The 27,178-nt window shown below is 39.4% G+C and overlaps 1 protein-coding gene across 1 annotated transcript in view; it reads left to right on the forward strand.

The window, feature by feature from the left end:
• usp43a (ubiquitin specific peptidase 43a) overlaps window positions 1–27,178 on the forward strand; it is a 125,485-nt gene that overhangs the window by 41,125 nt on the left and 57,182 nt on the right. Inside the window, exons 4-6 of the mRNA XM_080879599.1 lie at window positions 12,919–13,011; window positions 19,914–20,049; window positions 24,163–24,307. Coding sequence (XP_080735725.1) covers window positions 12,919–13,011; window positions 19,914–20,049; window positions 24,163–24,307 — 374 coding nt within the window. The remainder of the gene's footprint in view (window positions 1–12,918; window positions 13,012–19,913; window positions 20,050–24,162; window positions 24,308–27,178) is intronic.

Below are 27,178 nucleotides of genomic sequence, written 5' to 3' on the forward strand. Positions count from 1 at the left end.
CATATTTTGCATAGCATTGTGCTTCATTGGAAGATGTTGAAGTCTCTTGTTACTAAATCTTCATCAAAGGTGGACATGTGACTTTGGCTGTGCTTTTCTCGTTGTTGTGCACATTAGAAAACATTAGACCAATAATATCATGATATTGCACTTTATCACGCAAAAATGATACCAGTATTGTCACAAATGATATGATGGATTCTTATGATGTGTTTGTTGACACTGGGAAGTCTAGCTTAGTTCAGGGGTCACAAATCTGCAGCTCTGAAGTCACATCCAGAGGCTACTTTATGTAAGGCTTTGATAAGAAACTAGATGAATAAGGGCTAAAACTAAAGATTTTTTTAAAAAAAAAAGAAAAGAAAACTTCTGTAACCTGTTAAAAAATGAACAATTTAAATTAAAGTTATTATAATTTTTTACATGTATCATAAGTCCTGATTCCCACTAGGAATAGTTTCCAACCTGCGGCCCTTTACTGCATGTCTTCCTCTCTCTCCACTTCCCCGTGTGTCTATACTGTCTCTATCCAAATTAAAAAAAAAAAAAAAAAAAGATTAGAAGAAGCATTAGTAGGAAGACGGTGACAGACTTAAAGCTGTTGATTGAGAATCAGCCTAAACTAGTACATACAGTGGGGCAAAAAAGTATTTAGTCAGCCACCGATTGTGCAAGTTCCCCCACTTAAAATGATGACAGAGGTCAGTAATTTGCACCAGAGGTACACTTCAACTGTGAGAGACAGAATGTGAAAAAAAAATCCATGAATCCACATGGTAGGATTTGTAAAGAATTTATTCGTAAATCAGGGTGGAAAATAAGTATTTGGTCACCTCAAACAAGGAAAATCTCTGGCTCTCACAGACCTGTAACGTCTTCTGTAAGAAGCTTTTCTGTCCCCCACTCGTTACCTGTATGAATGGCACCTGTTTGAACTCATCATCTGTATAAAAGACACCTGTCCACAGCCTCAAACAGTCAGACTCCAAACTCCGCCATGGCCAAGACCAAAGAGCTTTCGAAGGACACCAGGAAAAGTATTGTAGACCTGCACCAGACTGGGAAGAGTGAATCTACAATAGGCAAGCAGCTTGGTGTGAAAAAATCAACTGTGGGAGCAATCATCAGAAAATGGAAGACGTACAAGACCACTGATAATCTCCCTCGATCTGGGGCTCCACGCAAGATCTCATCCCGTGGGGTCAAAATGATCATGAGAACGGTGAGCAAAGATCCCAGAACCACACGGGGGGACCTGGTGAATGACCTGCAGAGAGCTGGGACCAAAGTAACAAAGGTCACCATCAGTAACACACTACAACGGCAGGGAATCAAATCCCGCAGTGCCAGACGTGCTCCGCTGCTGAAGCCAGTGCATGTCCAGGCCCGTCTGAAGTTTGCCAGAGAGCACATGGATGATACAGCAGAGGATTGGGAGAATGTCATGTGGTCAGATGAAACCAAAGTAGAACTTTTTGGTATAAACTCAACTCGTCGTGTTTGGAGGAAGAAGAATACTGAGTTGCATCCCAAGAACACCATACCTACTGTGAAGCATGGGGGTGGAAACATCATGCTATGGGGCTGTTTTTCTGCCAAGGGGACAGGACGACTGATCCGTGTTAAGGACAGAATGAATGGGGCCATGTATCGTGAGATTTTGAGCCAAAACCTCCTTCCATCAGTGAGAACTTTGAAGATGAAACGAGGCTGGGTCTTCCAACATGACAATGATCCAAAACACACCGCCCGGGCAACAAAGGAGTGGCTCCGTAAGAAGCATTTGAAAGTCCTGGAGTGGCCTAGCCAGTCTCCAGACCTCAACCCCATAGAAAATCTGTGGCGGGAGTTGAAAGTCCGTGTTGCTCGGCGACAGCCCCAAAACATCACTGCTCTCGAGAAGATCTGCATGGAGGAATGGGCCAAAATACCAGCTACTGTGTGTGCAAACCTGGGAAAGACCTATAGTAAACGTTTGACCTCTGTTATTGCCAACAAAGGTTATGTTACAAAGTATTGAGTTGTATTTTTGTTATTGACCAAATACTTATTTTCCACCCTGATTTACGAATAAATTCTTTACAAATCCTACCATGTGGATTCATGGATTTTTTTTTCACATTCTGTCTCTCACAGTTGAAGTGTACCTCTGGTGCAAATTACTGACCTCTGTCATCATTTTAAGTGGGGGAACTTGCACAATCGGTGGCTGACTAAATACTTTTTTGCCCCACTGTATTTAGATCATCAAAATTGCTTATTCAAAACACAAATACTTAAAACTTTACTTTCTGCTTATGTGATGATCAGAGCTAGGATTTTACGTTGGGCATGAGCTGCAGAAGATTGTCAGATTTCACCCTAAACTTTGGGTTGGGTTGAAGAGGGACATTTTAAAAAAACCTGTCCCCAATGTGAAATTCCAAATAATTTACTAGCACCCATTTGTCGGTACTCTGGAAACGGGACATGGATTGAGTTAAATCTTCTCTGACTCACAGCTGATCACACTCTGGAGAATAGTGCTGTCGTGTCATGTTTGGTCTAACACGCACAGTTGACCTGGAGCATATTGGTGCTGGTCAACACAAAGGTTAGGCTCTGACCATTATGCTGTTAAGTTAAGCAGTCATTCATTCATGGGATTATCCATTTCCTTCACTGGCAGATGATGGATTGAATGCTTACTGTTGAAGACTATCCCTGAAGACCATCGTCTCCCGCAGTATTCTCAGAGCGACTAATTAAAATAACTTGGCACTGTATCTACTCATTGAGTCAGCTGTAGAGATGAAGATCGCTCTACTTAGACCTCTTCTTCTTTGTCTTTTCCATTCACTCTTTCTCTCTCACACTAAAACATCAACACACACCTGAACGTTTATTAGATCAAACGCTAATTCATAAGCTGATTAGAGGAACTGTGCATTTTGCCATTACAAGTCACACACGCATTAATACGCACACGTTATTACTGAAACATTTACAAAGTGTACTTTGTTCTTTCCTCCAACTCATACCCTTCTCATACAGCATGTCCTCTCTCCTCCTTTTGTCCCTTTGAGAACAATCCCAGCTATATTTAGACAAAGAGTAGAGAATTTTGTCTGTGAGTGCAAGCAGGGTAATGCTTTCTCCTTGCATAAGAGTGGCTGTAATTAGGTCTATATGCCACACACTTACACTTTCACAAACATACACCATCTGTCTTGTGTGTGTGAGTGTTTGTTCACAAACACAATTTTAGTCATTAGCTTGGGTTCCACTGTATCCTGGCATCATTTTTAATGTTAAAGAAGAAAGGCATGGCTGCTTCTTAATGGACTGATTTTGTTTTCTGGTTCTGGTTTGAATGAAATAGATTGTAAAAGAAGGAGCGCAACGCAAAGACTGGACAGTTACTGTCTAACATCATTGCACTCTATAGTGAAGCTGTGCTAATGTATGACACAAAATATCATTCATGCGAGATATACCATTAGTGCCAGACATGCATGCATGCACATCCGTCTGTCTGTCTGGGTTGGCTGCTAATCTCTCAGTAGACTTTTCTGTGCTTTGATATGGAACTTTAAGGGGAAACTTAACACTGATCAGAGACAAATAACTGTGTTGTTATTCTGTCAAATTAGTACCATCTATTAATGTTATAGATGAACAGGACTGATAACGTTTGCTGTCAAGCTGCCATATTAATGTTAGCGTTTCATTATGTTGCTGTTGAAAGACTGCTAATAGTTAAATGGCGAACGTGTGCATCAGTCAGGTTACTGTTTATTATAACTTTTTAACACTTTAAGCTTTACTGACCTCTCAAATGCCTCATAAAGTGTCGTTGGATGTTTTGGACTCAGTGAAGGCCTGCCTGTCTGCAACCATGCCGTGTGACATTGTATTCTAAACAGCGTGGAGGCAGCGTGGAGGCAGAGATACTGTTGCATGAGCAACCGATTCAGTAGTCATTTTTAATATCAATCGCTGTGAGTGTTGATTTTTTTTGACAACTCTAATTATAAAGTTTGTTTTCTGCTCATGTTTGTGTGAGTGAGTGTAATAACGACCAAGCTAACACATGTAACTGCATCACTCAAAAAGTTTACAGCTGTGGGACTAGAGGCTGTTTGAGAAAGCTGTCTAAAATAGAGAAATGTGAGACAGTGGGGGCAGGGCCATGTGTGCTAGTAACAGGTCAATACACATTTTGTACAGGCTAAAACTAATAATCTTTTCTCTTTTTTTGATCAATTCGTTAATCAATTGTTGAAAAGCTGAAAATATTTTACAAACACTAAATTTTCACTGACAGGTTCTTTTGTTGTTTTCTGACCAATGTCTTTCTACTAGAAAACATATCACCTAAATCAGTAGTGCTATAACTGAAACCAGTGAGCTTTGATTTATTTCCAAACTCTGATGCATTGCTTTCCCTGTGACTCATTCTCAGTTAATAAGTAAAGAAAAATTCCAGGAGAGTTGAGTATTTGTTTTTGTGCTCTGGGTTTCATCAGACCTCCTACTGTGTAAAGATTCCTCATATCCATTTGTATTATTTTCTCTTATCTCATATCAGAGTTTTAGTCTGCTGAGTCTGGAGCATTATTCCTCCATATACTTTTCCTCTTTGTGTCACCAACAGGTTAAAAAGGAGTCACTTTCCTTCCAAATGTAGACTATCCAAAGAGCCGTCACTCACTTTTTTTTTGTTTTTGCCTGTGTCGTCCTCTGAAAAGGACGACACAGGCATGTTTCTTTTCGGCCTTTCCCTCGCTTGTTCGCGCTTTCCTTCCTTCTGCGCTTTCTTCCCGGTTCCTTTTATATCTTACAGAGATGCTCCTCAGAGAAATTTTAGTGGAGTTGTCTGATCTGAATAAATGTTTGCGATTAGAGCGAAGACTGTCTTGGGGTTTGGGTTTCCTGTGTGGGAGTTGGTGCTCAAGTCGCTCGGCTGTGCCGCTGTGTTTAGATGAGTCTTTGTCATAGCCTCCCTCTCTCCTCCGTCTGTCACTCTCAATTTTGTGGCATCTATTTTTAATGGCCAGAGAGATGTGCGGAAAGCCCGCGCCTCAGTCTCTGGCTAGATGAACAAGATAGTTGAAGGAAGGTTACTTTTCTCTTATCGCAGTGGCTTTTATTTAGATGTAGATTTGTTGTGAAGGAATATTATAGCTTTTAAAGTATAATATTGTTATGTTATGATATTCATGTCTTCAGATCAGTGAAAGTAGACTGAAAGCTATATGCAGGCAAACAAATCATTGTTTTTATATATCCTTGAAGATAAGCTAACAGACGTAACCCACAAATGTTTAAAAAAGCAAAACTAAAATGTTGATCTACTTACAAAATTTAACGGAGAACAAAAGATGTGAGTCCAATGTAAGGAGTTTATAACACATCATAATAACCATCGCTAATAAACTATAAACTAATATTTAATCTATAAACATTTATTCAATTCATTTCTATTTGTATATTGGGCCAAATCACAACAGGAGTTACCCCAATGTCTCAAGGTCAAAACTCTACAATAATAGAGAGACAACCCCACCAATCAGATGACCTATGAGCAAGCGCTTGGAGACAGTGGGAAGGAAAAACTCCCCTTTAGCAGGAAGAAAGAATCTTCTGGCAGAACCAGGCTCAGGGATTGTTCGGGGTGGGGGGAGGGAAACAGGACAAAAGGCACCCTGTAAAGAGAGCCAGAGTGTCATAATAATTCATGATTAAATGCAGAGGGGGGTAATGCATATAATTTCTTTATTTATGGCATTAGGTTGTGTAATAAAAATATTCTGATTTGTAGCTGATATGAGACTTTGACATTTATAGTCATTGTCACTTGAAAATATGAACTGAAGTTGAGCCATCTACTTACCTTTTCTTTAACCGTGATCATTATAAAGTGATACCCAAGTTTTCTCTACCAGTCATGCACTTTTATACTATATCCTTTGAAGACTCATCGTCCCATTAGGAAGTGCAAACTTCCTCTCATCTTCAAAGATGGTCTGCAGGAGCTCTATTTACCCCCAAAGATGCATTGTGGTTTGGAATGTACTCACGCTGTCCTCTTGGGGGGATCTGTCTGGTCGACCCATGCTGCAGAGCGGAGTGCCTGCTGAAAATATGGCCAGACGTTCACCCTCTTTACTTTGATTTTGATGCTTTCACCACCCACAATGCTTACTTCAAGCGCAGCATCGTGCAGCAGTGTTCCTCCCATTGATACCACCCCACTCCCTGTTGTACTTTGAAGTGGGTGCTGGCCATTGAGCGCAGGGCATTATCAAGCGAAAACAATTCTTTGATCTCTTTTTCCTTTAGAGTTAGCAAAAACAAAAGTCACATTGTAATTTGGAGTGGATGAAACAGCAAACCTAAATTGTTTTTACTGCTAGAACTGAAAATTACATCTCTGCAACTTTTTACACTAAACATTTTCTCACAGCCTGTAATGAAACAATAAATACAACAGATGTCACCTATGCTCACACCTGTTAGTTGTATTAGTTTTTTTTTAATGACCTGAATTTTTCCTTCGTATAATTTTTATGTCTCACAAATATTCTTTTTTTTTTTATCCCTCTTTAGCGTACTCTGTCACATCAAATAAACCAATTTTGTATTCTGATGGAGGAATACTTGCACAGAGGTATGAATCAAAACAGCCTACATTGAGCCCAACTTGAGCCCAGCTATTGACACTCCATAGTCACCCATCTACTTGTTTCCACTGAGAGCTGCTCTACTTGACTAGTGTTGTTCCATCAAGGTGATCTTGTCTGTGTGATGATTACTGCTGAATTAATATTGCATAATGCACAGATGCTATAACCCAGGCTCAGGTGGTAACAACATGTCATATTGATTATGTCATTCAGTACATTTTTTTCATAGTAGCTGGGACAAATATCACAGTTTGTTTTCATACCCTGATCGTAGGAAAATCTTTTCATGTTGCTAGTGTATAAGCCACGTTATCACATTATGCTGTCAGAGCTCATATACCATGAACAACTCTCCACTGTCCAAAGTGAATGTATTTTGTGTATTTTGTGCCGAATGTGTACTATCTTAATCATAGAAAGACCCGGAGTACAAAAGTTTCTGGTTAAGTTTTCCCTCTAAGACTCAAATAGAAGTTCACGTCTCTGGAGTTTTGCCTCATTAAAGCAGGCATTTTTCCTTTAGTGGGGACCCACCATAAAATCACCTGTGACATCCAGCCCTGCATATGTGTGTGCGCACATACTGGTGCACACATAGCCAGTTGGAGCAGATACCACAGGAGTCACTTCACTGTATATAAATGCACTATGTGGTGCAGTTTTACCCTGAACATCAGCTAAAACACTCCATGTGTGCAGAGGGACAGAAAAGAACTGTCACAGAAATACAAACCAGGCCACAGAATTGGTATTTGGGGTGGGTTAATGAGGTTAAAAGGTACTTATAGGTACTTATTTATAGCAGTGTATTTGGAAAAGGTAGCAGAACTGTGTGCCTAAATTTTGCTCATTTAAAATGAAAAACACTAATAAGATGGTTGTCGTTGGATCACGTCTATTTTTAATCTATTTAACATGTTATCTACATTCTACAGAACTTTATTATGTTATAGGCGTGTTTTGAAAGCAGAGGATATATCTTTAACAATCTGAGATCACAGCTGATACAGATCAGTTTAAAAAAGGCTTCAGCACATCTTGTCTCTGTGTTCAGACATCTCACGTGTAGAATTGCAGTATTAATTTGGTCCATTAATATTTAGTGCTTTTAAAAAAAATATTTTCCAGCTGCACTAACAGGAACATCTCGCCTTCCTTAAAACTTTATTAATTTATGTGAATGAAGTGAACATCTCTGGCTGACCCAAACTAAGATACATGAGGCAAAAAGTCAGAGAATGAATTTCCACCTGAAACTAGCCAAGCTAAAAAGAAAGAACGAGAAGCCATGATTCAAAATGCTGCAGTGCTCAAAATCTGTTGCATTATTTTTTTTTTTCTTTTACAGTTAGTTTTTAAAACTGCTTTAGCAGTGAAAAATGGGAAAGTGCAGTCATGTTTCCCTCCGTTATTTGTTGCACGGGCTAACATGAAGAAACGTATGGATCATTTATTTCAGGTAGGAAGGACGAAGCTCATATGTATGCAGGTGACACAGAGGCAATTTTCTCTAAAACTACGGGTGGGGGTGGGCGGTTGGGGGGTCTGGGAATTAATACTTAGTAAAGTGAGAGTTTGTATGAGACTTTAAATGTGAGCATGTGCGAGAGAATCTCTGCAGTCCTTTAGCTGAGTTAATTTCCCTTGACGGGAGGTCTCCACTTGTACTCTCTCTTAGAGAAATAAGAGTGCTCTCCAGCCCAGAGCCTGTGACACTTGACTGACTGACTGACTGACTGAAAGGCAGACAGAAGAAAATGAACTTGCTTTCTCTCTCTCAGTCCCAGTAGAAGCAATGACTTATAGAGAACTATGATGTTTATTGCAGCCCCAGGTATGCTGTAGATGGGTTTAGCAGATGTCCGAAAAATGTGATTGAAAACTAAAAATAATCTGAAAGAAAAACAAACAAAAAGCCCTGAAGGCAAACTTTTCAAACCATGATTCAGAGTACAGAGTAATCCTGCTGCTGTGTAACAGACGGGAGCCTTTTTTCCAGAAGACAAAATAAATAAAATAAATCACTTAACAATTTAACTGAACCTACTAGAATCACACTCTAGACTTTATGAAAGGAAGTATTTAGATAAAGGCAGCTGCTGCAGTGACTAAACAGTGATGTTTTTGTTGTTAGTTCTGTGTGTGTGTGTGTGTGTGTGTGTGTGTGTGTGTGTGTGTGTGTGTGTGTGTGTGTGAGAGAGAGAGAGAGAGAGAGAGAGAGAGAGAGAGAGAGTGTGTGTGTGTGTGTGTGTGTGTGTGTGTGTGAGAGAGAGAGAGAGAGAGAGAGAGAGAGAGAGTGTGTGTGTGTGTGTGTGTGTAACTGACTGTGCTCAGAAATACATTTCAAAAAATTGAAACTTCCAGGAAAAATGAAGCTACAGCTGTTGCCAGACTTTTGAAAGCACTGCCTTCCACCAGCATGCACAGTGCTTTTTCTAGATCACATGACTTTTATGCTCATATAGCCATATCCTGACCTGTTGTTCCAGCCACATGCCGTCTTTATATCATTTCTGGCGTTGTGCTGCAAAGCTTCCCAGTTTGGAATAACAGTATGAAAAATGCTGGAATCAGGCAACGTGCTACCGCATAACGTTTTGAGATGCTGCTGGCGGAGTGTTATTTATATAGCTCGGAGCAGGACGGAGGGATGCCGGGTGGTTCGACTTTCTTGATGATAAATAAAGGAAGCTGCTGCTGTGCATGTGTGTGGGTGTATGTGTTGTAGCTCCGGGTGTCTGGTTTAAACTAAAGACTGGTGGTCCTTTGATTTGGCACCTGAGCGTTGTAGATGCTGTACAACGCTTGCTTTTTGTCAGACGCACAAACACACATGCACAGACATCAGCAAATAAAGTTCTCATATCGTTCACCAGACTGGAAACACTGCCAGCCTCGAGCTTTTTAAGTGATGCTTTTTGTTTGTGTGTGGGTTTTCCTGCGTGCACGTTTCAATGTAAGCGCAAGCAAGTTTTTTTTTTTGGTTTTTTTGTTTTTTTTGGGGGGGGGGGGGGGGGTGCACAACATTGTGTTTTTGTGAATATAGCCTGTCAGTCTGCTTTGCCGAGTACAAACTGGCATCATTAGTGAGCCTTAGGCTGGCTGCCGCAGCACACTGGGCTGAGCACTGACAGCAAGGAAATGTGGAGTTTAAAAACTGTTATTTTTTCCATCGTATTTGTATATTTGACAAGTTTGCATCTCTGAAAACATCGTTACAGCTCAACTGACAAATCGTAGTAAGACGTAGCAGCATCTGGCAACGCACGCGCTCGTAAATGTGCACACACCCTGAATGCTGTCAGTGATAAGAGAGCATTAAGCAGCATCAATCAGACTTAAAAACAGCAAACACATTAAACAATTCCAGTTAAACAAATTATGAGTTTTATCCACACTCACCCTCTGAAATGTTAACTACCTAAAAAGAAAACTCTTCAGAAGCCTTTTTCAGTTTCACACCTATAAAACATAATGGCGTTCGCTGTGGTGGAGATAAATGGTTTCTTGTAATTCTCCTCCGCTCTGTTGAGTTAGTTCTGAGAAACTGGTTGAATAGAAAACAGTGTGAATAAGCGCCTTGATATTGGCTACAACTTCAAAATGAGTTCATAAACTGAGCAAAGCTGTTGAATTACATTCAGTTATCTCAAATGAATAATAGGATTACATTCCCACACTATGAGAGGATTACGTGGCACTAGAACACACTGAACATGGTGTTTTTCTTTGATTGCCACATAAGAGGCTAGATTGCATTTACGTGTAGAGAATGACAAAAGGTTATTTGAGGCTAGATTGTGGATTTCAAACTAAAGGAAAAACTTAGAAAATTCCTTGCATAACTGGTAATTTGCTGTACTTCCTGTACTTTCATGCCGATATCCATGTACTTATTGGTTGGCAGAGGGTTGTGGGCCATACTACAGCCTATTTTTGTAGACACATCCTGCAAACAATTCCTGGTAATATTTACAGCAAAAACATGATGATGACTACCAAACACCTGGACACACAGCCATTAGTGTGATCTATAATATGGTATTTTTAAGACCAATACTGCTGGTATGGGTATTTGGTGAATTAATTTTTTTTAGTTGTAGTTACATATGTGCTCCTATATGCTCAGATTATCTGGTGGTATTTTTCAGGTGTGCTCCCATCACAGTAGTTGCACAGTGTCCCCTGGTGGATGAACTATGCAACATCAACACCAATAACACGTTGCTGAAGGGTGTTTCTCCCGTCTCTTAATGCTCAATTCCGATTTTTTGATCAAATCCGATTTTTTTTTGTCTGCTTGTTCACACTACAAATAAAATGCGACAGCAACGCGCTCTAGTGTGAACGCTCAAAGCGTCCCGCTCAAAGAAGACGTCACACACAACGCGCTCTGTTTAGACCCAGAGCAAACAGTATTGCTTGACTGATGGCCCTTAATATAAAGACTTCGGACTTTACGTTTCCCAATTTTTGCTTTAAGTTATTTTGTTATTTACATAATAATGTAAATAACCTAATAATTATCCCCATTGCTGTTTTAGAGAAGCGGTGCTTCAAAGGATAGTTGCAGATTTCTGTCAGAATCTGCAGATTATACAGTACAAATAAAATGTTCACGTTGTCTTCCCAAGAGTTTCGCTGGATGGCCAGGAAGCGTTCACGATGTCTTCGCAGGCGCTGATAATTGGCGTCTGTCTTGTGTCAGTGACGTAAAAGACGGATTTGATGCGACATGACCGTTCAAACAGCAGTCGCTTTCTAAAACATCGGCTATGTATCGGATTCAGTACCACATACGAAAGTGACCCAAATCGGATTTGAAAATATCGGATTTGTGCCGTTCACACTGTCATACCATTATCGGATATGGGTCGCATAGGGTCAAAAAAAAATCGGATTTGGCAAGCAAAATAATTTGGATTCTTTTCTGGGAAACTGTCATGCTTTCCATCTTTATAAGTAGCCTTGCAGGAAAAAACAAAGCTGAAAAATGTGTATAAATTTTGGTCAGTAAGCTAACAAGCATGCTCACCATAATGCATTTATTTGTTTAACAGCGTCATTTATATCTGCTTTTTAGTGTAGATTGTTGTTGCTAAAGGCCCGCATGTTGGGTTTCTATCCTCGTGTCAGTCCTCCACTCTGATCATCTTCACTTCTGTTTGTTCAGAAACCTCGACAGGTCCCTTCTGTGTCTTTTTTCTCTATCGGCTTTGCTTCGTAGCTTTTGTCAACTTGACTGTCCTGCTGCCAGCCTTCTGTTCGTTTTTAATCTGTACTCCCACTTTGTTGTCTTTTTATTTTCGTCTCTTTGTTCTTAACTTTTATTTGCTCTGCCTTTCGGCCTCCTGTGCCTGCTGCCCTTTATTTTTGAGCCTTTGTTTTCAGGTTTTCCCCTACTTTAACCCCCATCACCATTCCTTCTGCTATTAAATATCTTTGGAATATTTAATGCTTGTGAGCTGCCTCACAGTGTTGTAGAGGGTAAAAAATATGTGTTTGCAAATTTCTTAAGACAATTACATAAAAAAAGCATGATTAGCTGAGGTCAAACAAAGTATTAAATTAAAAACCATGAGGTCTAGCTCAAAATTAATGCTGTCCATCCCACGGACTAATCTCAAATCTTGTGGCGATAGAGCCTTCTCTGTGGCAGGTCCCAAACTTTGGAATAGTCTTCCCCTAAATATTAGATCTGCACAAACACTTGATCAATTTAAATCACTACTAAAGACATTTTTATGCCCTGGCTTTTAACACACTATGACCCAAGCATTTTGGTCTTATTTTAATAGTCTTAGTTATTGTTTTAATTATTTTATTGCCCTTTCATTGTTTTATATTGTTATTATTGTTTTACATTGTTTATTTTTAATGGCATTTTTATATTGTTAAGCACTTTGTGCAGCATTGTATGTCTGGAAATGTGCTATATAAATAAATTTGACCTTGACCTTAACCAATAAATAAATTTGCAAAATACTAGCAATCCAGGTTGCACTCTCCCTATTGCCCTATGACAGCTGGAATAGACACCAGCCCACCTGTAACTCTGAACTGGATAAGCAGAAGAAGATGGATGGATGGATGGATGGATGGATGGATGGATGGATGGATGGATGGATGGATGATTGGTTGGATGGATGGATGGATGATGGATGGATGGATGGATGGATGATGGATGGATGATTGGATGGATGGATTGATACCTTTTGATTAAAAAAGCTGTCTGTCTCTCTGTCCCCAGGTCTTCTCTGACGTGCCCCCATTGCCTTAAGCAGAGCAACACCTTTGATCCATTTTTATGCATCTCTCTGCCTATTCCTCTACGACAAACCAGGTAATGCATGATACATAAGGCATGAGATCCAGTCTAAAGTATATTTGTTGCTGTTTGTTTACTAATTATAACATCCAATATAACTTATTATGAGCATAGGGTAACAACTTATTTTTAAAAAAACAAACTAGTTTTTTTTTTTAACTTCACAAACTGCATTTTGCTTGTTCTCGGCATCTTTAATTAAACATTAGTGCAGATTTTTAGTTGTTCACTTTGGTCTCCCTGTGGTCTCTAAAGGTGTTAAGTTTTAGTGCAAGTGTTTCAAACTTTCTACAATAGTCTGGTGTGCAAGGAAAATCCCTCACAGATTGCTGTGCAGTCATGTAAAACCTTTTCTTGGCTTTTTGACAGTTGACACTGTGAACATATGAGGTTGTCACCAGATAACAGTGATATGGATAGTACCTTCTAGGCTCCATAAGTAAATAAAAACATTAGAAAAACAACACCGCAAAACATTCCAAAATGTTGCCAATTTAGATTATAGAAAAACATGCATGCATTTATACTAACATGCTCTATACACCAAAAACAGCCATGTTCATATCAAAGTGATAAATGCTGGTCAACTGAGGTTCCTGACCACACACTTCCTGTGCTTCCATTTTTAACCCAAGAAGCTGCATGCCAGCAAGGTTCTGTGGTAAAACAGTGCGGCTCTGACGTGTGAGCGGGGAGAAAGGGAGCTAGCAATAGAGTCAGATGGGATGTTTTATTTTGACAGCAGAGATAATGGTGAAGGAATACAAGGAACAACAAAAATCGTACGAGACACCTGTTTTCTTGCCATCCAAATGAAGTAGCAGAGGCACAGCAACACAGGCAACCTCATCCACACATCACTGATAGTTTTCACCATACATACAAAATGCATTACTAGCTGTGTGGGTTCATGATTGCAAATTAATTACTTTTCATTCAGCTGAATTAACTTTAACTAGACATTAACTTGACTCTGAATAACTGATAGTTCTACTCGTGTGGAGAGGTGCTGATTTAAAGTATTTTGCCTGATTAGATCTCTTCTTAAAACTGTATGGGAAGTTTGATTAACTTTTTTCACCAGTTGTTGTGCTACAAATTAGACTTATATCATTCTCATTTGCAGATGGACCAGGGATTTATATCAAATCTCTAATTCACATTCAAACTAAGCTTCAGTCTAATTATCCAAAATGACGTGCAGTTGAATTTAGGTTATACAGTAGTGGGTACAACACTGTAGATTTTGTCCTATGATATTCATATGCAATCTCCCTTTTTCACAAATGTTCGCCCCTACAAAAAGCATTTAAAAAGACATGAAATATGCTGGAGTCTAAGCCATCTGTTATGGGGTGAAAGGCAGCGTACACCCTGGACAGGTTGCCAGTGTATCTCAGTGTATCACAGAGAAACAGATAACCATTCACAGTCACATTCAAGGCCAGTTAACAGTAACAGGTTACATTAGGTTAAATGCATTAATATATTCCAGGCTTTGGAAGCTTTTCAGTTTGCCTTCATTTGCTACACAATGAATCTTCCTATTTTCAGGAATGCAGATGTCACTCTTCTGCATCTTCTCTGCATCCACCAAGCTAACTCCAAACTCATTTTTGCAGCTCAGGCACTCACTGTCTCGTGACAGTATGCAGCCTGTTCCTGCAGTTGCCATAGCCTAGCACACAGAGAAATTCATTCAGGTTCAGCTTGAACTTACTGCTGGCCAAACATTGACCTGACACACACACATATGCATGCACACACACAGTGGCCTCATTGCACCGTCCTGCTGCAGCAGTATCCCAGCTGAATGCTGATAAGTCTGAGACCCCCAGAGAGACAGAAGGGTCTGGCTGCCAGCATGGCATCAAGGCCTGGGTGCTGTAGATAATGCCAGTATGGCAGAGAGAATGAGAAAAGCAGAATGGGAATGTTTTCTGCCGATCACCTAACTTTACAATATTTAACCTTGAGCAGTCGTGGCATCATTGTTACCAAGCTTACTGTTATTCAATTTAAAATAGTCAAAAAAGTTCTAAACACAAATCTGTCACATGACTTCAGTCTACTGTGCAGCCATCACTGGGGCCTTTCTGTGTGAAGTCTGTAGATTCCCAAGACTTGCATTTTAGGTTAACTTACTATTCTTAAGTGGCTGCAGTTGTAGATATGAGTTTTCATTGGGTATCTGTCATATGGGTAGGCTCTAACAATACTGCTAGGCTGCACAGGTGTATAGAGTATTTGATTGGATGAAGCCTGTTTCTCATTTTGTAATTGTACAAGTGCTTGTTTCATAACCACACTGTATGTAATCACTATAATGACTGACACAAGGTGTGAAAATCATGAGTGGATAGGCAAAACAATTACAACCTGATATACTTCCTGTTACATAAGAGTAAAAGGCTGTGACAGACAGACTGGAAAAATGACTGAAGCGATACTTTGAAATACACAGGAGTAAACTAAACATCAGCAGGCTGTAGCAGGTCTCATAATGCTTTTAATGCTGTCATAAAATTAGCTTTCTTTGAATTGACTTGTAATGGTTGTTTTTTTTTTAATTATTTGGGGGGGTTTTTGTATTACAAATCTCACACACTGATCAGTTCTTATCCAACTGTATCTTGCTGTTCCAGTTATTAATTTCTAGGGGAATATCAAGTGGCACAGATATTTAATTTTTGACAAAGATACACTATCATAATGCAGGACTGCAGGTGGGAACATGAAAAACATGATGCCGTGCAAATATAAAGCTTTTGTGGCTCCACAGGTAGCTGCATGAAGTGCGATGAAACACCCCAAGTGAAATCACTGACGTCTGTATTATTTGGGGATGGGAGTAGTTGTGAATAATGCAAGCAACAAGTTTTGCCAACAAAAATAAACAAATGAATGAAAAAAAAAAAACCCTCATTTTGCTGCAATTTGTCTTTAAATTCTGTTTTCTCCTGTTTTTTAAAAAGAAAAACAGCCAAATTCAGTAGCGCTATAGGAGTGATTGGCTCTCTTTTAAAATGTTTGCCTTGCTCTAATGTCTTAAGTTATGTAAGAACAACTGCAACAACCACTAAATGCAAAAGGAAAAATGTAAGTGCTTTGCTTTGGTGACAACCACGTTTGCTTAAAAGGTCATTTGCGAGTGGAAACCTTTTCCCGATCAATTCATACAAGTCTGTCAACGTCTATGCAGTGTGGGTGCCAGAGTAGCGGGGACATGTGGCTCCAGTCACTTAGGTATTCAATAAAAAATGAAATCAAATAAAAATACAGAGTGGATTCACACTCTTGCTTATGTCGTTTGACAAAACAGACATAAATTGAAGTACACTTTAAGACCCACTTAATTTACACATAGAATAGTACTACAAGCATCAATCATATGATAATAAACATATTAAAAGGGGCACCTAAATTATGTGATTAATTACAACCATAAACAGATAGTACGCTCATAGAGAAATGTGCAAAAATATCCATCTTTTATTGGAGAGGCAAAAAGAAAAGAGACTATTTGTAGTTAAACGAAGGACTGTCTTGCTGTGAGGCAACAGCACTAACCATCACACCACTGTGCTGCCTTTTTTTCATTACCATACTAACTTGATTTAACATATAGTTGTAAAAGGATATTGGGGATCAGAATGCAGCTGAAAGACCACAGTGACCTTTTTGGATGGCCTCTGACCTCCAAGGCATGTGTGTAACACTGATGCTGTCTATGTGAAGAGACCGTGCTCACAGACTTTTAACAGACGATGCACAATAGTAACACCACTATACATGTTAATGCGATAGAAATAATATTTCAAACAAGCACTTTCTGAAAAAAAAGTTCATGCTCATAGTACATGTAAGCATCTAAACTGGCAAAGCACTGCAGCAATGCTCAAGAAAATAACTATAAATATCATTTATATATCTAGCATCAAGCTTAAGAGCACTTTGAATGTTTTTGAGTTCTGTGCACTTGTTGCGGTTCGCAGGTTGTTGTTTAATCGAGACTATCAGACTCTAAACCCACAGAGAGCTAGGATGCTTCAAAAAGACGGCTTTGTAGGATGACATCTCCATTTCCGATTCGTCTCAAGTGTCATCCCACACTTCTCATCTCGTCTTGGAGTAACATACACAAAACAACTGCTCAGATACTCTGCCATCTGCTTTGTCAGCATCCCTACTGCTAACACTTTATTCACCTGAATAATGCATGAGGAGAAACAGGAAGTGGAGGTGTCAGCGATTACACTACCTTCTTTCCAAATGGGATGGCGCAACTTTACTTTCACTCCTCGCTCTGAGTTTTTCTCTTTACTCTGTAATAATCAGTAGCAAACAAACACTCAACAGCAAAGCACAGTACAAAGCCATGAAGGGATTCCTTAATGTCTTCTGTATTTTAGATTTTTCCTTATCATTTTAACCCTCTCCTGGAAATATTTTAATGATATGCAATGACAACAAAGCCTCAGCATTTATTGGGTAATTTTGTGTCATTTCATTAATGATTACCACTTCATAAGTAATTTTTAATAAGATTTTTAAGGTTGTGCAAATTTGCTCCTGTGAACATGTGTCAGAAAAAAATCTATTGATGCTTGATGGTGACACCCACACCTTAAATAAACTGTCCTTTGGTCATTTTTACATTTTGAAGGTGGTTTGGTTGCAAAGCAAAGTGGCCACATTGTACAGTAGAAGGATAAAACTATTTTTTAAAACGATTTTACCTACATCTTACATTGTGTGTTTTGGATTAGATTAGATTATGTTATGGCCCATCTAGGTGTGGCTGGACCACAACATGAGGGTGATCCATCCTTGTCAGACCCCAAGCAGCCACATCACACAATTGGTACAGTTTGATAATGATTTATTTACAATATGTTGACTCGTTAGGTTTTTTGACACCAAAAAGGAGTTGGTTATAGCTTCGGGGTGGACTTAATGCCAATCCTTACCTAATCAAAAGAATCAAACCAAATGACAACAGCTTGCTTCACTCATTAAGAAAAACAGAAGAAAACTATAATCAAACAAAAAGGCAGTCCACCCCTGCACATTCCTGTATATGGTGAACAGCATTGGGCATGTTTCCAAAGGTCTGCTGGTTGGGAAGAGCCAAGGATGAATGAATGGGAGACCATGGCGGTGTCATCATATAAGTCAGGGGTGTCGAACTCCAGGCCTTGAGGGCCGGTGTCCTGCAGGTTTTATATATGACCCTGAATCAAATGATTAGTTCATATCCAGGCCTCTGGAGAGCTTCAAGACTTAGGAGGGGTTGAGGAGGTCATTTAAACATTTAAATCAGCTGTGTTGGATCAAGGACACATCTAAAACCTGCAGGACACCAGCCCTCGAGGCCTGGAGTTCAAAACCTGTGACATATGTCATTTCCAACTCATTAGCCAATCCGTATGGTCCGTCCTCTGGATCCACCAATCACGGAGAGGCACCTGCATACTGGGATTTTCATATTAGACAACAATACAACAGCAGTCGTAACAATTACATTAGATTAGAGTCGCCTTTAATGTCTCCTTTGGGAGAAATGTATATTTGATAAATGACAGAAACACAACATGTAAGGTAGCACACATACCAACACACAGTCAAGCTGCACTTTTTACCATTTAGTAATTGATCATGACACTAAAAACACTTTATACCTTTACTCTTTATAAAGGATGCAATTTATATCATCAGTGATTTTCAGCGATTTTCCATCTCTGCTTTTCGAGTATCTCCTGGAGAGAAGATGGAGAAGAATGCTAATTATTCCAGGCATTTTAATTGAGTTTTGAATTTGTGATCTGAGCTTTGCAGAAAGGTTACCAAACCAAGTGCCAAAACGGCATTAACATGGACCATGGACCTTAAGCATTCTTAAAAAATACAAGCGCTGACTGTTTCATGAGCATACTGGATTCATCATGCTCCACATGATAAATACACGTGTTGCTTGAACTTCTTAACTTAGGTCTTAACTTCTTCAGATGTCACTAGAAAAAAAAGTCTTTGTAATCAGGTAATGAATTAATTAATGATGAATAGGGATTATTGAGAGCAAAGATATAGATAAGTAGAGAGGGTAGACCCAGTAGCCTATCAGGGCTTTTCTTCCTACTCATCCATCAGTTTTCTCAGTTTTTGGATCAGACTGACTCCTGTTTTTTGTTTTTTTCTTTTTGTCCCAATCCACCCCAAACCCACCCCGCAATCATTTTCACTCCTTGATTCTTCCCAGAAAGTGTTCATATTGCTGTGACATGTCCCAGCATACAGCCGCTTCCTGAGGGACCTGCAGGGGTTTTGCTCAGCTTGCCCAGTCATGCATAAATCTGGACAAACACTAGGGAGAGATGAAACCCTTCGGAGGTGAAATCTGACGAGTTAAATCATAGGAGATATTAAATGAGATGCAGACAAAGTGATGTTTTATGCTCATGAAATTAGATTTGATATAACAGTGTCAGAGGAAATCTTTTCCCTGAACTGATTAGATATTAAACAGCTCAACGGTTTTATTTTGCTGTTTGATACCTGGAGTTCATGAAGACCCAGCTATCCCCGAAAGCGTCTCTTTAACAAACCAATGTGTTTTTGTTGCCCCTGGCATTTTTGAATGCTGCACAGTTGGATTAGTCAGTTTCCAGTTAAGATTTATATGTACGTGTCTTTACTCACACTATGTAAGAAAGACGTGTGTGTGTATCTGCATACAAATATATTGTATAAATAACTCAGCATGCCAGAGTTTAAAATATGTAACAATGTAAACAAAAATGCAGAATAACTTACTGCTGTGTTCATGAGCATGTATTGATCTTTCCCAGTGTGCTCTACCATTTCTTGCCTTACAGAAAAACACACTCACACCCTTTATTCCTCTTTTTATCTCATAGGCCAATGTGTGTGACGTTGGTGTTCAACACAAAGGGTCAGAGGCATCTGCGAGTGGGGCTGGCTGTACCGCTGTTTGGCTCCCTGTCCAGTCTGAGAGCTTTGGTAGCAGTGGAGGGCAACATCTCTCCTGACCAGGTACTCACACAGTGTGCAGAGTGTACAGAAGAAGTTGATTACACTGATCATGACCATGTTGCATTGCGGCCCCTTGAGAGTTCCCAATGACTAAATAATAAATAATAAGTCTCCTTCTCTACCCAAGCTGAGAAAAAAACAAAAGAAAAGAAAGATAACCTGTACTGGACCTACTTTTGAGACTTTTAGCTGCTATTGTATTCATATTGTACAGATTATTAGGTTGCTTAAAAATATCTTTAAGTGATTGTGATCAGTTCCGAGGTGAATCCAAGAACTCAGTGAGAGGAACAAAAAGCAAGGTTTTATTTTAAAAAAAAGGATTGCAACGGTTCTCAGAAAGTTCAAAGGAAGTAACAAAGAAAAAAAACTAAGCCAAATGTGATAACGTAGGCACTGGGTATACAACAATACACACAGGAACACAGAAAAATAAACTCACAAGGTAAACAGACAAAGGACAAACGGGGCACACAATTACAAAGGAGGGAAAAGAGTAGAAAGTAAAACTAGAACATGCCTCTTTTTTATTTCCCAAGTTGCAAATATTTAATTTTTGTCTTTGACTCCTGTCCACGTGTCTTAGTCCCTCCCACCAGACACGTGAGCGGATGAGGTCAGAAAGACACACAAAGACAGTGGAGTCAAAGCAGCATTTCTAAAATCTTATATCCTGTTCTGAGAACTCTCATTTGAACATTTAATGCTGAATTTAATGTCAATTAAATGTGTTGTTCGCTGCAACTGCTTCATAATTTATTTTTTAATTATTAGCTCAACTACTGCTGTATTTTATAATTTCAAAAGTCACAGTGCTAATGACGTTTTTTAATATTTAAGACAAGTTTTAAATTCACATCATGGCACACCGTAACAATACATTATACCTTAATCAAACAGAAAGAGTGAGAGAATGTTTGATCATTTCAGCTAACTGAAACAGTGTATGCCTGCCATGGATGAGTTCTTTAAAGAGTCCTCCTTCTGCCATGGATTGATTATTCAACCTATCTGTCACATTTCTTTTACATTGTAGGTAGAAATAGGTAGAAATACTTCCTCCCCCAGCAAGCCTTCCCTGTCCTCTGTTGCCCTTTTCCAAAAATAGGAAGTTTGTGGCGTCCATGGCCTCAAATGTGGGGAAGATGCTCTGCTTTTGTTTTAATAACATGTATGATTAGCAATATCCCCCAAATAATTTTGTAGCAACGGTATAGTGAACAACACAAACACAAAACAGGATGTTTTGTGTTTTGCTTCTAATCATAGGGTTAATGAGTAAAATAGTAAGCAGAAGCCATTTCTCTAGCTGAGTGCATCTGTACGCTTGACTAAATGCACACACTTCCAGCTGAATGTCACCAATAGGTAAAAATGTCAAAGGAAAAGTTCCAGAGGTGTGTGTTCATCAGTCATTGCCCTGTCCTGAAACAGATGATGAATGTTGTTGGCTTTGCTGAAGCTGGGTCCGTAGCAGCAAGCGAGCAGCACACACTCAAACAGTCCTCATCAAGACAGAAGTGAAATGCAATACACTCACATTGTGTACTATTTGTCAGCTTGTTGGTTGATTTTGTAAGTGCGGTTGCACCACAAGATACTGGAGATGGGTGTGGTCTGACCAATCCATACCGAGTGGAGAGTTCCGTTTATTGTATTTCTAATGTGTATGTATCCAAGTATGAGTTATCTTAACTGTTGCACAAATATATTTTCATATATTTTTTTATTGGTGCGGTTTGGTGTACATCAACCTTTATACACTAGAACTTACACAATAAGCCCATCAAGCTATACAAAAGAATTGCAGACAAAGGGCAGAACAGCTGAACTATAACAGATGAAGACAAAGTAAATACAAAATGAAATAAAATAAAGTAAAATTGTAACACTGTGATCATTTCTGTGGTTTTGACAAAAAGAAATTTAAAGACAGATGGATTCCCATTCAGAGGGGATTCAAAGTGCTTAGATTAACATGCAGGCAATTATTCCCTCTTTTTTTGTCCAGTGCAGCTGCCTCCATTTGGAGGATTATTCCCTGTAATATGGCTCAGTGTCAGTCCCATCCATGCAATTAAACTTGTTAGACATCATGAGAAAATATACAATGTACACTGTGCAAGACAGACATGGGAAGGATGAAGCCAGAAAGACGCTCCATATCTAAAGTTTGCTTTCCAAAAAGAAAAAAAGTACCATTAATATGAGTTAAACATGAAAGTGCTGTTTGTTTTTTAGCAGCGAGTGCCTCGTTTACTTTGTGTGAGACACTGACAAGAAACTGAATCAGATGCACTCCTCTTTAATAGCAGTGGGATGGTTGAGGACATTTAGTTGAGCTGGATTCAACAGATCGAGTAATTAGCCTCTATCCTTAGTCTTTTTTCTTGTAAAACTGAAAAGTGCTTTTTAAAAATGCTTCTGGTGAAGTATAAATTTCACATTATGGCTTCAGCTTAGTCCTTTTTTGAGGGTGTCTCTTCACCTCATTCTGGCGCGCTGAGCAGTAATGACACTCTTCACCGGCCCTTGATGGTGTAGGGCAGCAAAACTCCCACTAGTTCTTGTTAGTAGTCCAACAGCTTTTAGGGATTGAAAAAGCCAATAATACTTCAGAAACACACTTCACACAGTAAAGATTTTGCTTCATTAAAAATCTGTGTTGTCTTCTGTGTTAGCTATGTGAAAGCCTGGTGACTGAATGGCAGATCAGATAAACATATACAGATTATTGCAGGGCTGACACATAGAGGAAGCCAAACATTTACACCTACAGGTAATGCATGGGGTTAGGTAATTCACCACTTAACCTAACCCCATGCATCTCTTTGGACTGTGGAAGCTGGAGTACCCAAAGAGAGTCAATACAGGAAAACATGGAAACTCCACACAGAAAGGCACCCCTTTGGATTCAAACCCAGGACCTTCTTGTTGTGAGGTTATATTTCTAACCACTGCACTGCCACCTGGAATAACATGGGAAAAAATACACAGGCATCCACACCAAAGTATCGGCAGGTGCTGGGCTGAGAATAAATCGACACACACATCACTCACTGCATCACAGCAGCTGTACGATTTCAAGGACTGCTTTGAGCTGTGCATCACTGAGTATTTGTTATGCTTTTTGCATCGCGCAACAGAGGCGCCTCTTTGGTGTTTGCCTGTATTTGATGACTGTGGAGTGACATGTTGTCAACAGAAATTCTCCTATTGAAGCAGTTATTCATCTGTCAGGTATATGATCATCGCAATATTTTGATTTTGATTGGACATCATCTTGCCATGTCATGTGATCACGTGATTTAAGATAGCACTGCTCTGTGCGGAAAAATGTACAGTTACCATGATGCCACAAAGACGTGAAACTGGTGTTTTATGGTGTTTTTAAATGTTGAATAAACACAAATAAAATAAAAATGATTTATATTAAAAAGCAATAACAACTCTGTTGGTTCATAAATTATTTCACAGGATCATCAGTCTTTTGTGGAGTTTTTTAACATGTTGTTTGTTGGGACTAAATTAAAAAAAGAAAAAGTGTACATATTTAACTGAGTACTGTATTTAGACTTCAGGCACTTCATCATCATCATTTTGCTCTGTCAGCAGTAAGTGTCATGACACTCTTTACTGCATGCATGGTTAGATACGAGCAACAAGACATAGAAAATCTCACATGTTAAAGGTTCTTGGCAGGAGTCAAGCTAAGTAAGCTACAATCATGTGGCTCATCCAACCACAACTAACTATCCAGTTTGTACTTCAGTGATTAAATCCATAAAACAGTCACAAAGGTGAGTTGCAGTGTCATTCAAGCTCCTGAACATTGAACTAGGAAATACACATCGCTGAAAACACATTTTACTAATTATAGCCCCTTTGCAGATGCTTGTATCGTCACGGTTTGTCCTGATGTTTTAGTCACAAAGTGTAATCTCTCTCTGTACCTGATCAGCAGTGTTACTCAGTGTGTGTGTTTATTCCTTTATTTTCAGGTCCGAAACATTCTTGCAGGAAACCGAAAGAAACGAGCTGTGCAAGCACTGCATGAGGCACGTTTGTAGAAACAAACATGGGTAATCTTTCTCTCTCGTGCCGTCTCTCTAGGTCATCCTGGTGGAGTTGTATTCCACGGGGTTCCAGCGTTCCTTCTCAGATGAAGACGACCTGACTGCAATTGCTGATAGCGATGTTGTCTATGCCTTCCAGGCTCCTTCACTCTCCAGTCGTGGAGGCTCCGCACAACACTCAGGTAACCATGGCAACAGGCTGTCCATCAAAGGCGCTGCAGACACTGACTTCCCACACTCGTTTGGCAATTTATCTTTTTTTCTTCATTTCCAATTTTCTTTTTGTCAGCCTCCCTCGGTCCTTTTGATTAACTTTTATTCACACTAATTCGCACTTACACTTGTAACCGTTTTTCACTTCCATCGAGTCCTCATGTTTCATTAACCACCGTGTTTTTCAAAAGCTGAAACTTTACTGTGTTGAGGAGAGGGTCACTGTCCGCAGGGTGTTTTGTATTCTTCCTTTCATTCTGTTTCTCTATGCATGATAGCACCTAAACAAATGAAATTACATGTCACGTCTGAACGGCAACATAATTCAAATAGAAACTTTGAGTTTTGTCGTATCTTTTTGTTCGCACATAAATTAAATTATTGTACCTAGGATGTTGAGTGTCGCAGATCATGGCAAGAACAAATTCTCTCTTGTCATTTAAGGTAACACTTAAGAGAGGGGCTTTTTATATTCTTGATCACCCATTCTTGCTTGCAGTCTCGGTCGTTGTGTCCTTGGGCAAGACACTTCACCTACCGCCTACTGGTGATGGCCAGAGGGGCCGATGGCACGATATGGCAGGCTCGCTTCTGTCAGTCTGCCCCAGGGCAGCTGTGGCTACAATTGTAGCTTGCCTCCACCAGTGTGTGAATGAATAGTGGAATTGTAAAGTGCTTTGAGGTTCTCGAAAAGCGCTATATAAATGCAATCCATTATTATTATTATTATTATTATTATTATTATTATTATTATTATTATTATTATTATAATTATTATTATTATTATTATTATTATTTTCCTTCCAAGAAAGGCTAAAAAATATAAGCAGTCTCCTCAAGGAATGTCTCTGTCTCATAAAGGAGTTGCAGGTAGAAAGCTGAGTCAGAGATTACTCATCTCCTAAAACTCGTTTCATCGACATTTGAAGCTTCTAAATGCACATCTTAGGTGAGGCTGAGAGCAAATAATGTCTTGTGCCGCTTTCATCTGTTTGATTTGTACGGAGAAGTGGTGAAAAAACCATAAAGCATTTTCCCATGTGCACATTTCATTAGTCAATTTCTAAAGCCATTTTCTGTTAGGTTTTATCAGAATTAGTTGATGTCTTTGGTAGCGTTTGCATGTTCCCTTCAAATTAAATTCTGCACAGAGAGCGAGCTGCTGCAGGTTTGCGCTCTCGAAGCGCTTCTTGCTTAGGATGATTCCCGCAGTTGTCCTTGTAGCACACAGCAAGAAGTAATCCACTCTAGATGCTAGTGGAAGTACTATATGGGGTTTAGGTAAGGAAGCTGCCTGGACAGGGCACGTAGGAGGCAGGAAACTCATTCACAAACAGAGATCACAGGGGAATATTAGTTGTGCTTCTCACCTATTGGTGGAATCTGGGATCACATTTGTATTAATGAACTGGCAGGTTAAAGAGTAGCTAATATTCGATATGACTTTTGCATTTTCATGTGCACCTCTGTTGAATGATGTATAGCATGTACAAAAGTTCAGAGATGCAGTCTATGTGTGAAAACACCTTGAGTCTCTGAAGCTAGAAGCCCGAGGTGTGACACCTCAGGATCTACTATCCTGAGGTGTCACACTCACCAACTCTGAAATAAACTTTTTTTTCTTCAGTTTTCTCAGAACATCTTTGCAAAGGTGCATCCTCACTTCACTGGTCATGTGGCACAGCCAAGCTTGCCCTTCTCAGTCGCAGCACCTCACCCCGAAAAAGACAACTCCGGACTTAAAACCAGCACCTGCCACTGACCCCACAACTTACTTTAAGAGAACAGCTTCTAGTTAACCAACAACAAAGCCGTTATGAGAGATTTTGTTACCCCTGGAAAAAGAATGACATCAATAATTTATTTCAGAGCTCAAAGTGCTCATGAAAAATTAAGACTCTTCACTTTCTCAACAGGAGGCCTTTGTATTGTCACTTCGCAGTCAAAACAATGTCACAATACTGGGAGAGGGCGCAGGCATACAGTGTGTTTTCACTCACACTTGCATAGGAACACAAACGTTTGTCAAAAACACATTCACACGTTTCCATCCCTTCTGAGGACATTAGGTTATTTCCCGGACTCCTTCAGTCTAACTTTAAAACCTAAAGTTTTCACTCTGAAATCTATTATTTTATGGAAATCTAAAGGTTTTACTACACAACAAAGTCACACACAGCACTACTGTAGAAGTCAATTGATTAATCTATTAGACTTACACTATATGACCCTTGAGGTGAAGCACTACACTAAGTACAAACCTATATATGCAGGCATGCATCTGTAATGAATCACACATAATTATTCTGTGTCAAAGTGACTTTTGTTCTTGTGAACATCAGATGAAAATGATAAATTGTCACGCCTCATAATCACAGGAGAGTCTTAGCATGTATTGCATTAATTTACACACTCATTGCCATGTAGACCTCGGCATGACATTGTGGATATAACAGATGATATATGGATCTTTAATTTCTTCTTGTCAGTTGTTAGAAAAAGTATTTTTACATTAATAATACAGGGCAGCTTTTATTTGGAGAGTAATTAAATTTTATTATCTGAAGCACAGAGGGAAGGTGTGGAGTGTTTCAAGTCGAGCTGCTGGTGCAAAGGACATTAATCTTCATCACAGGAGGCATAACCTTCGAGAATTAAACCGTACTGTTGTTCGTGGCTTATCGAAACTTAAACAAACAGCGTTACAACTAAATAAAAAAGTTAAAAGAAAGATATTTTATATTATGTTGAGATCTCAGATTATCATTCAGCTCCAGTGGCAAGTGTTGATACATATGCAGATATGGAGCTCGCTAAGAGAAAGGGTGAAGGGGAGTGCA

This window comes from Rhamphochromis sp. 'chilingali' (genome assembly GCF_963969265.1).
Source record: "Rhamphochromis sp. 'chilingali' genome assembly, chromosome: 4".
Taxonomy (NCBI): Eukaryota; Metazoa; Chordata; class Actinopteri; order Cichliformes; family Cichlidae; genus Rhamphochromis; species Rhamphochromis sp. 'chilingali'.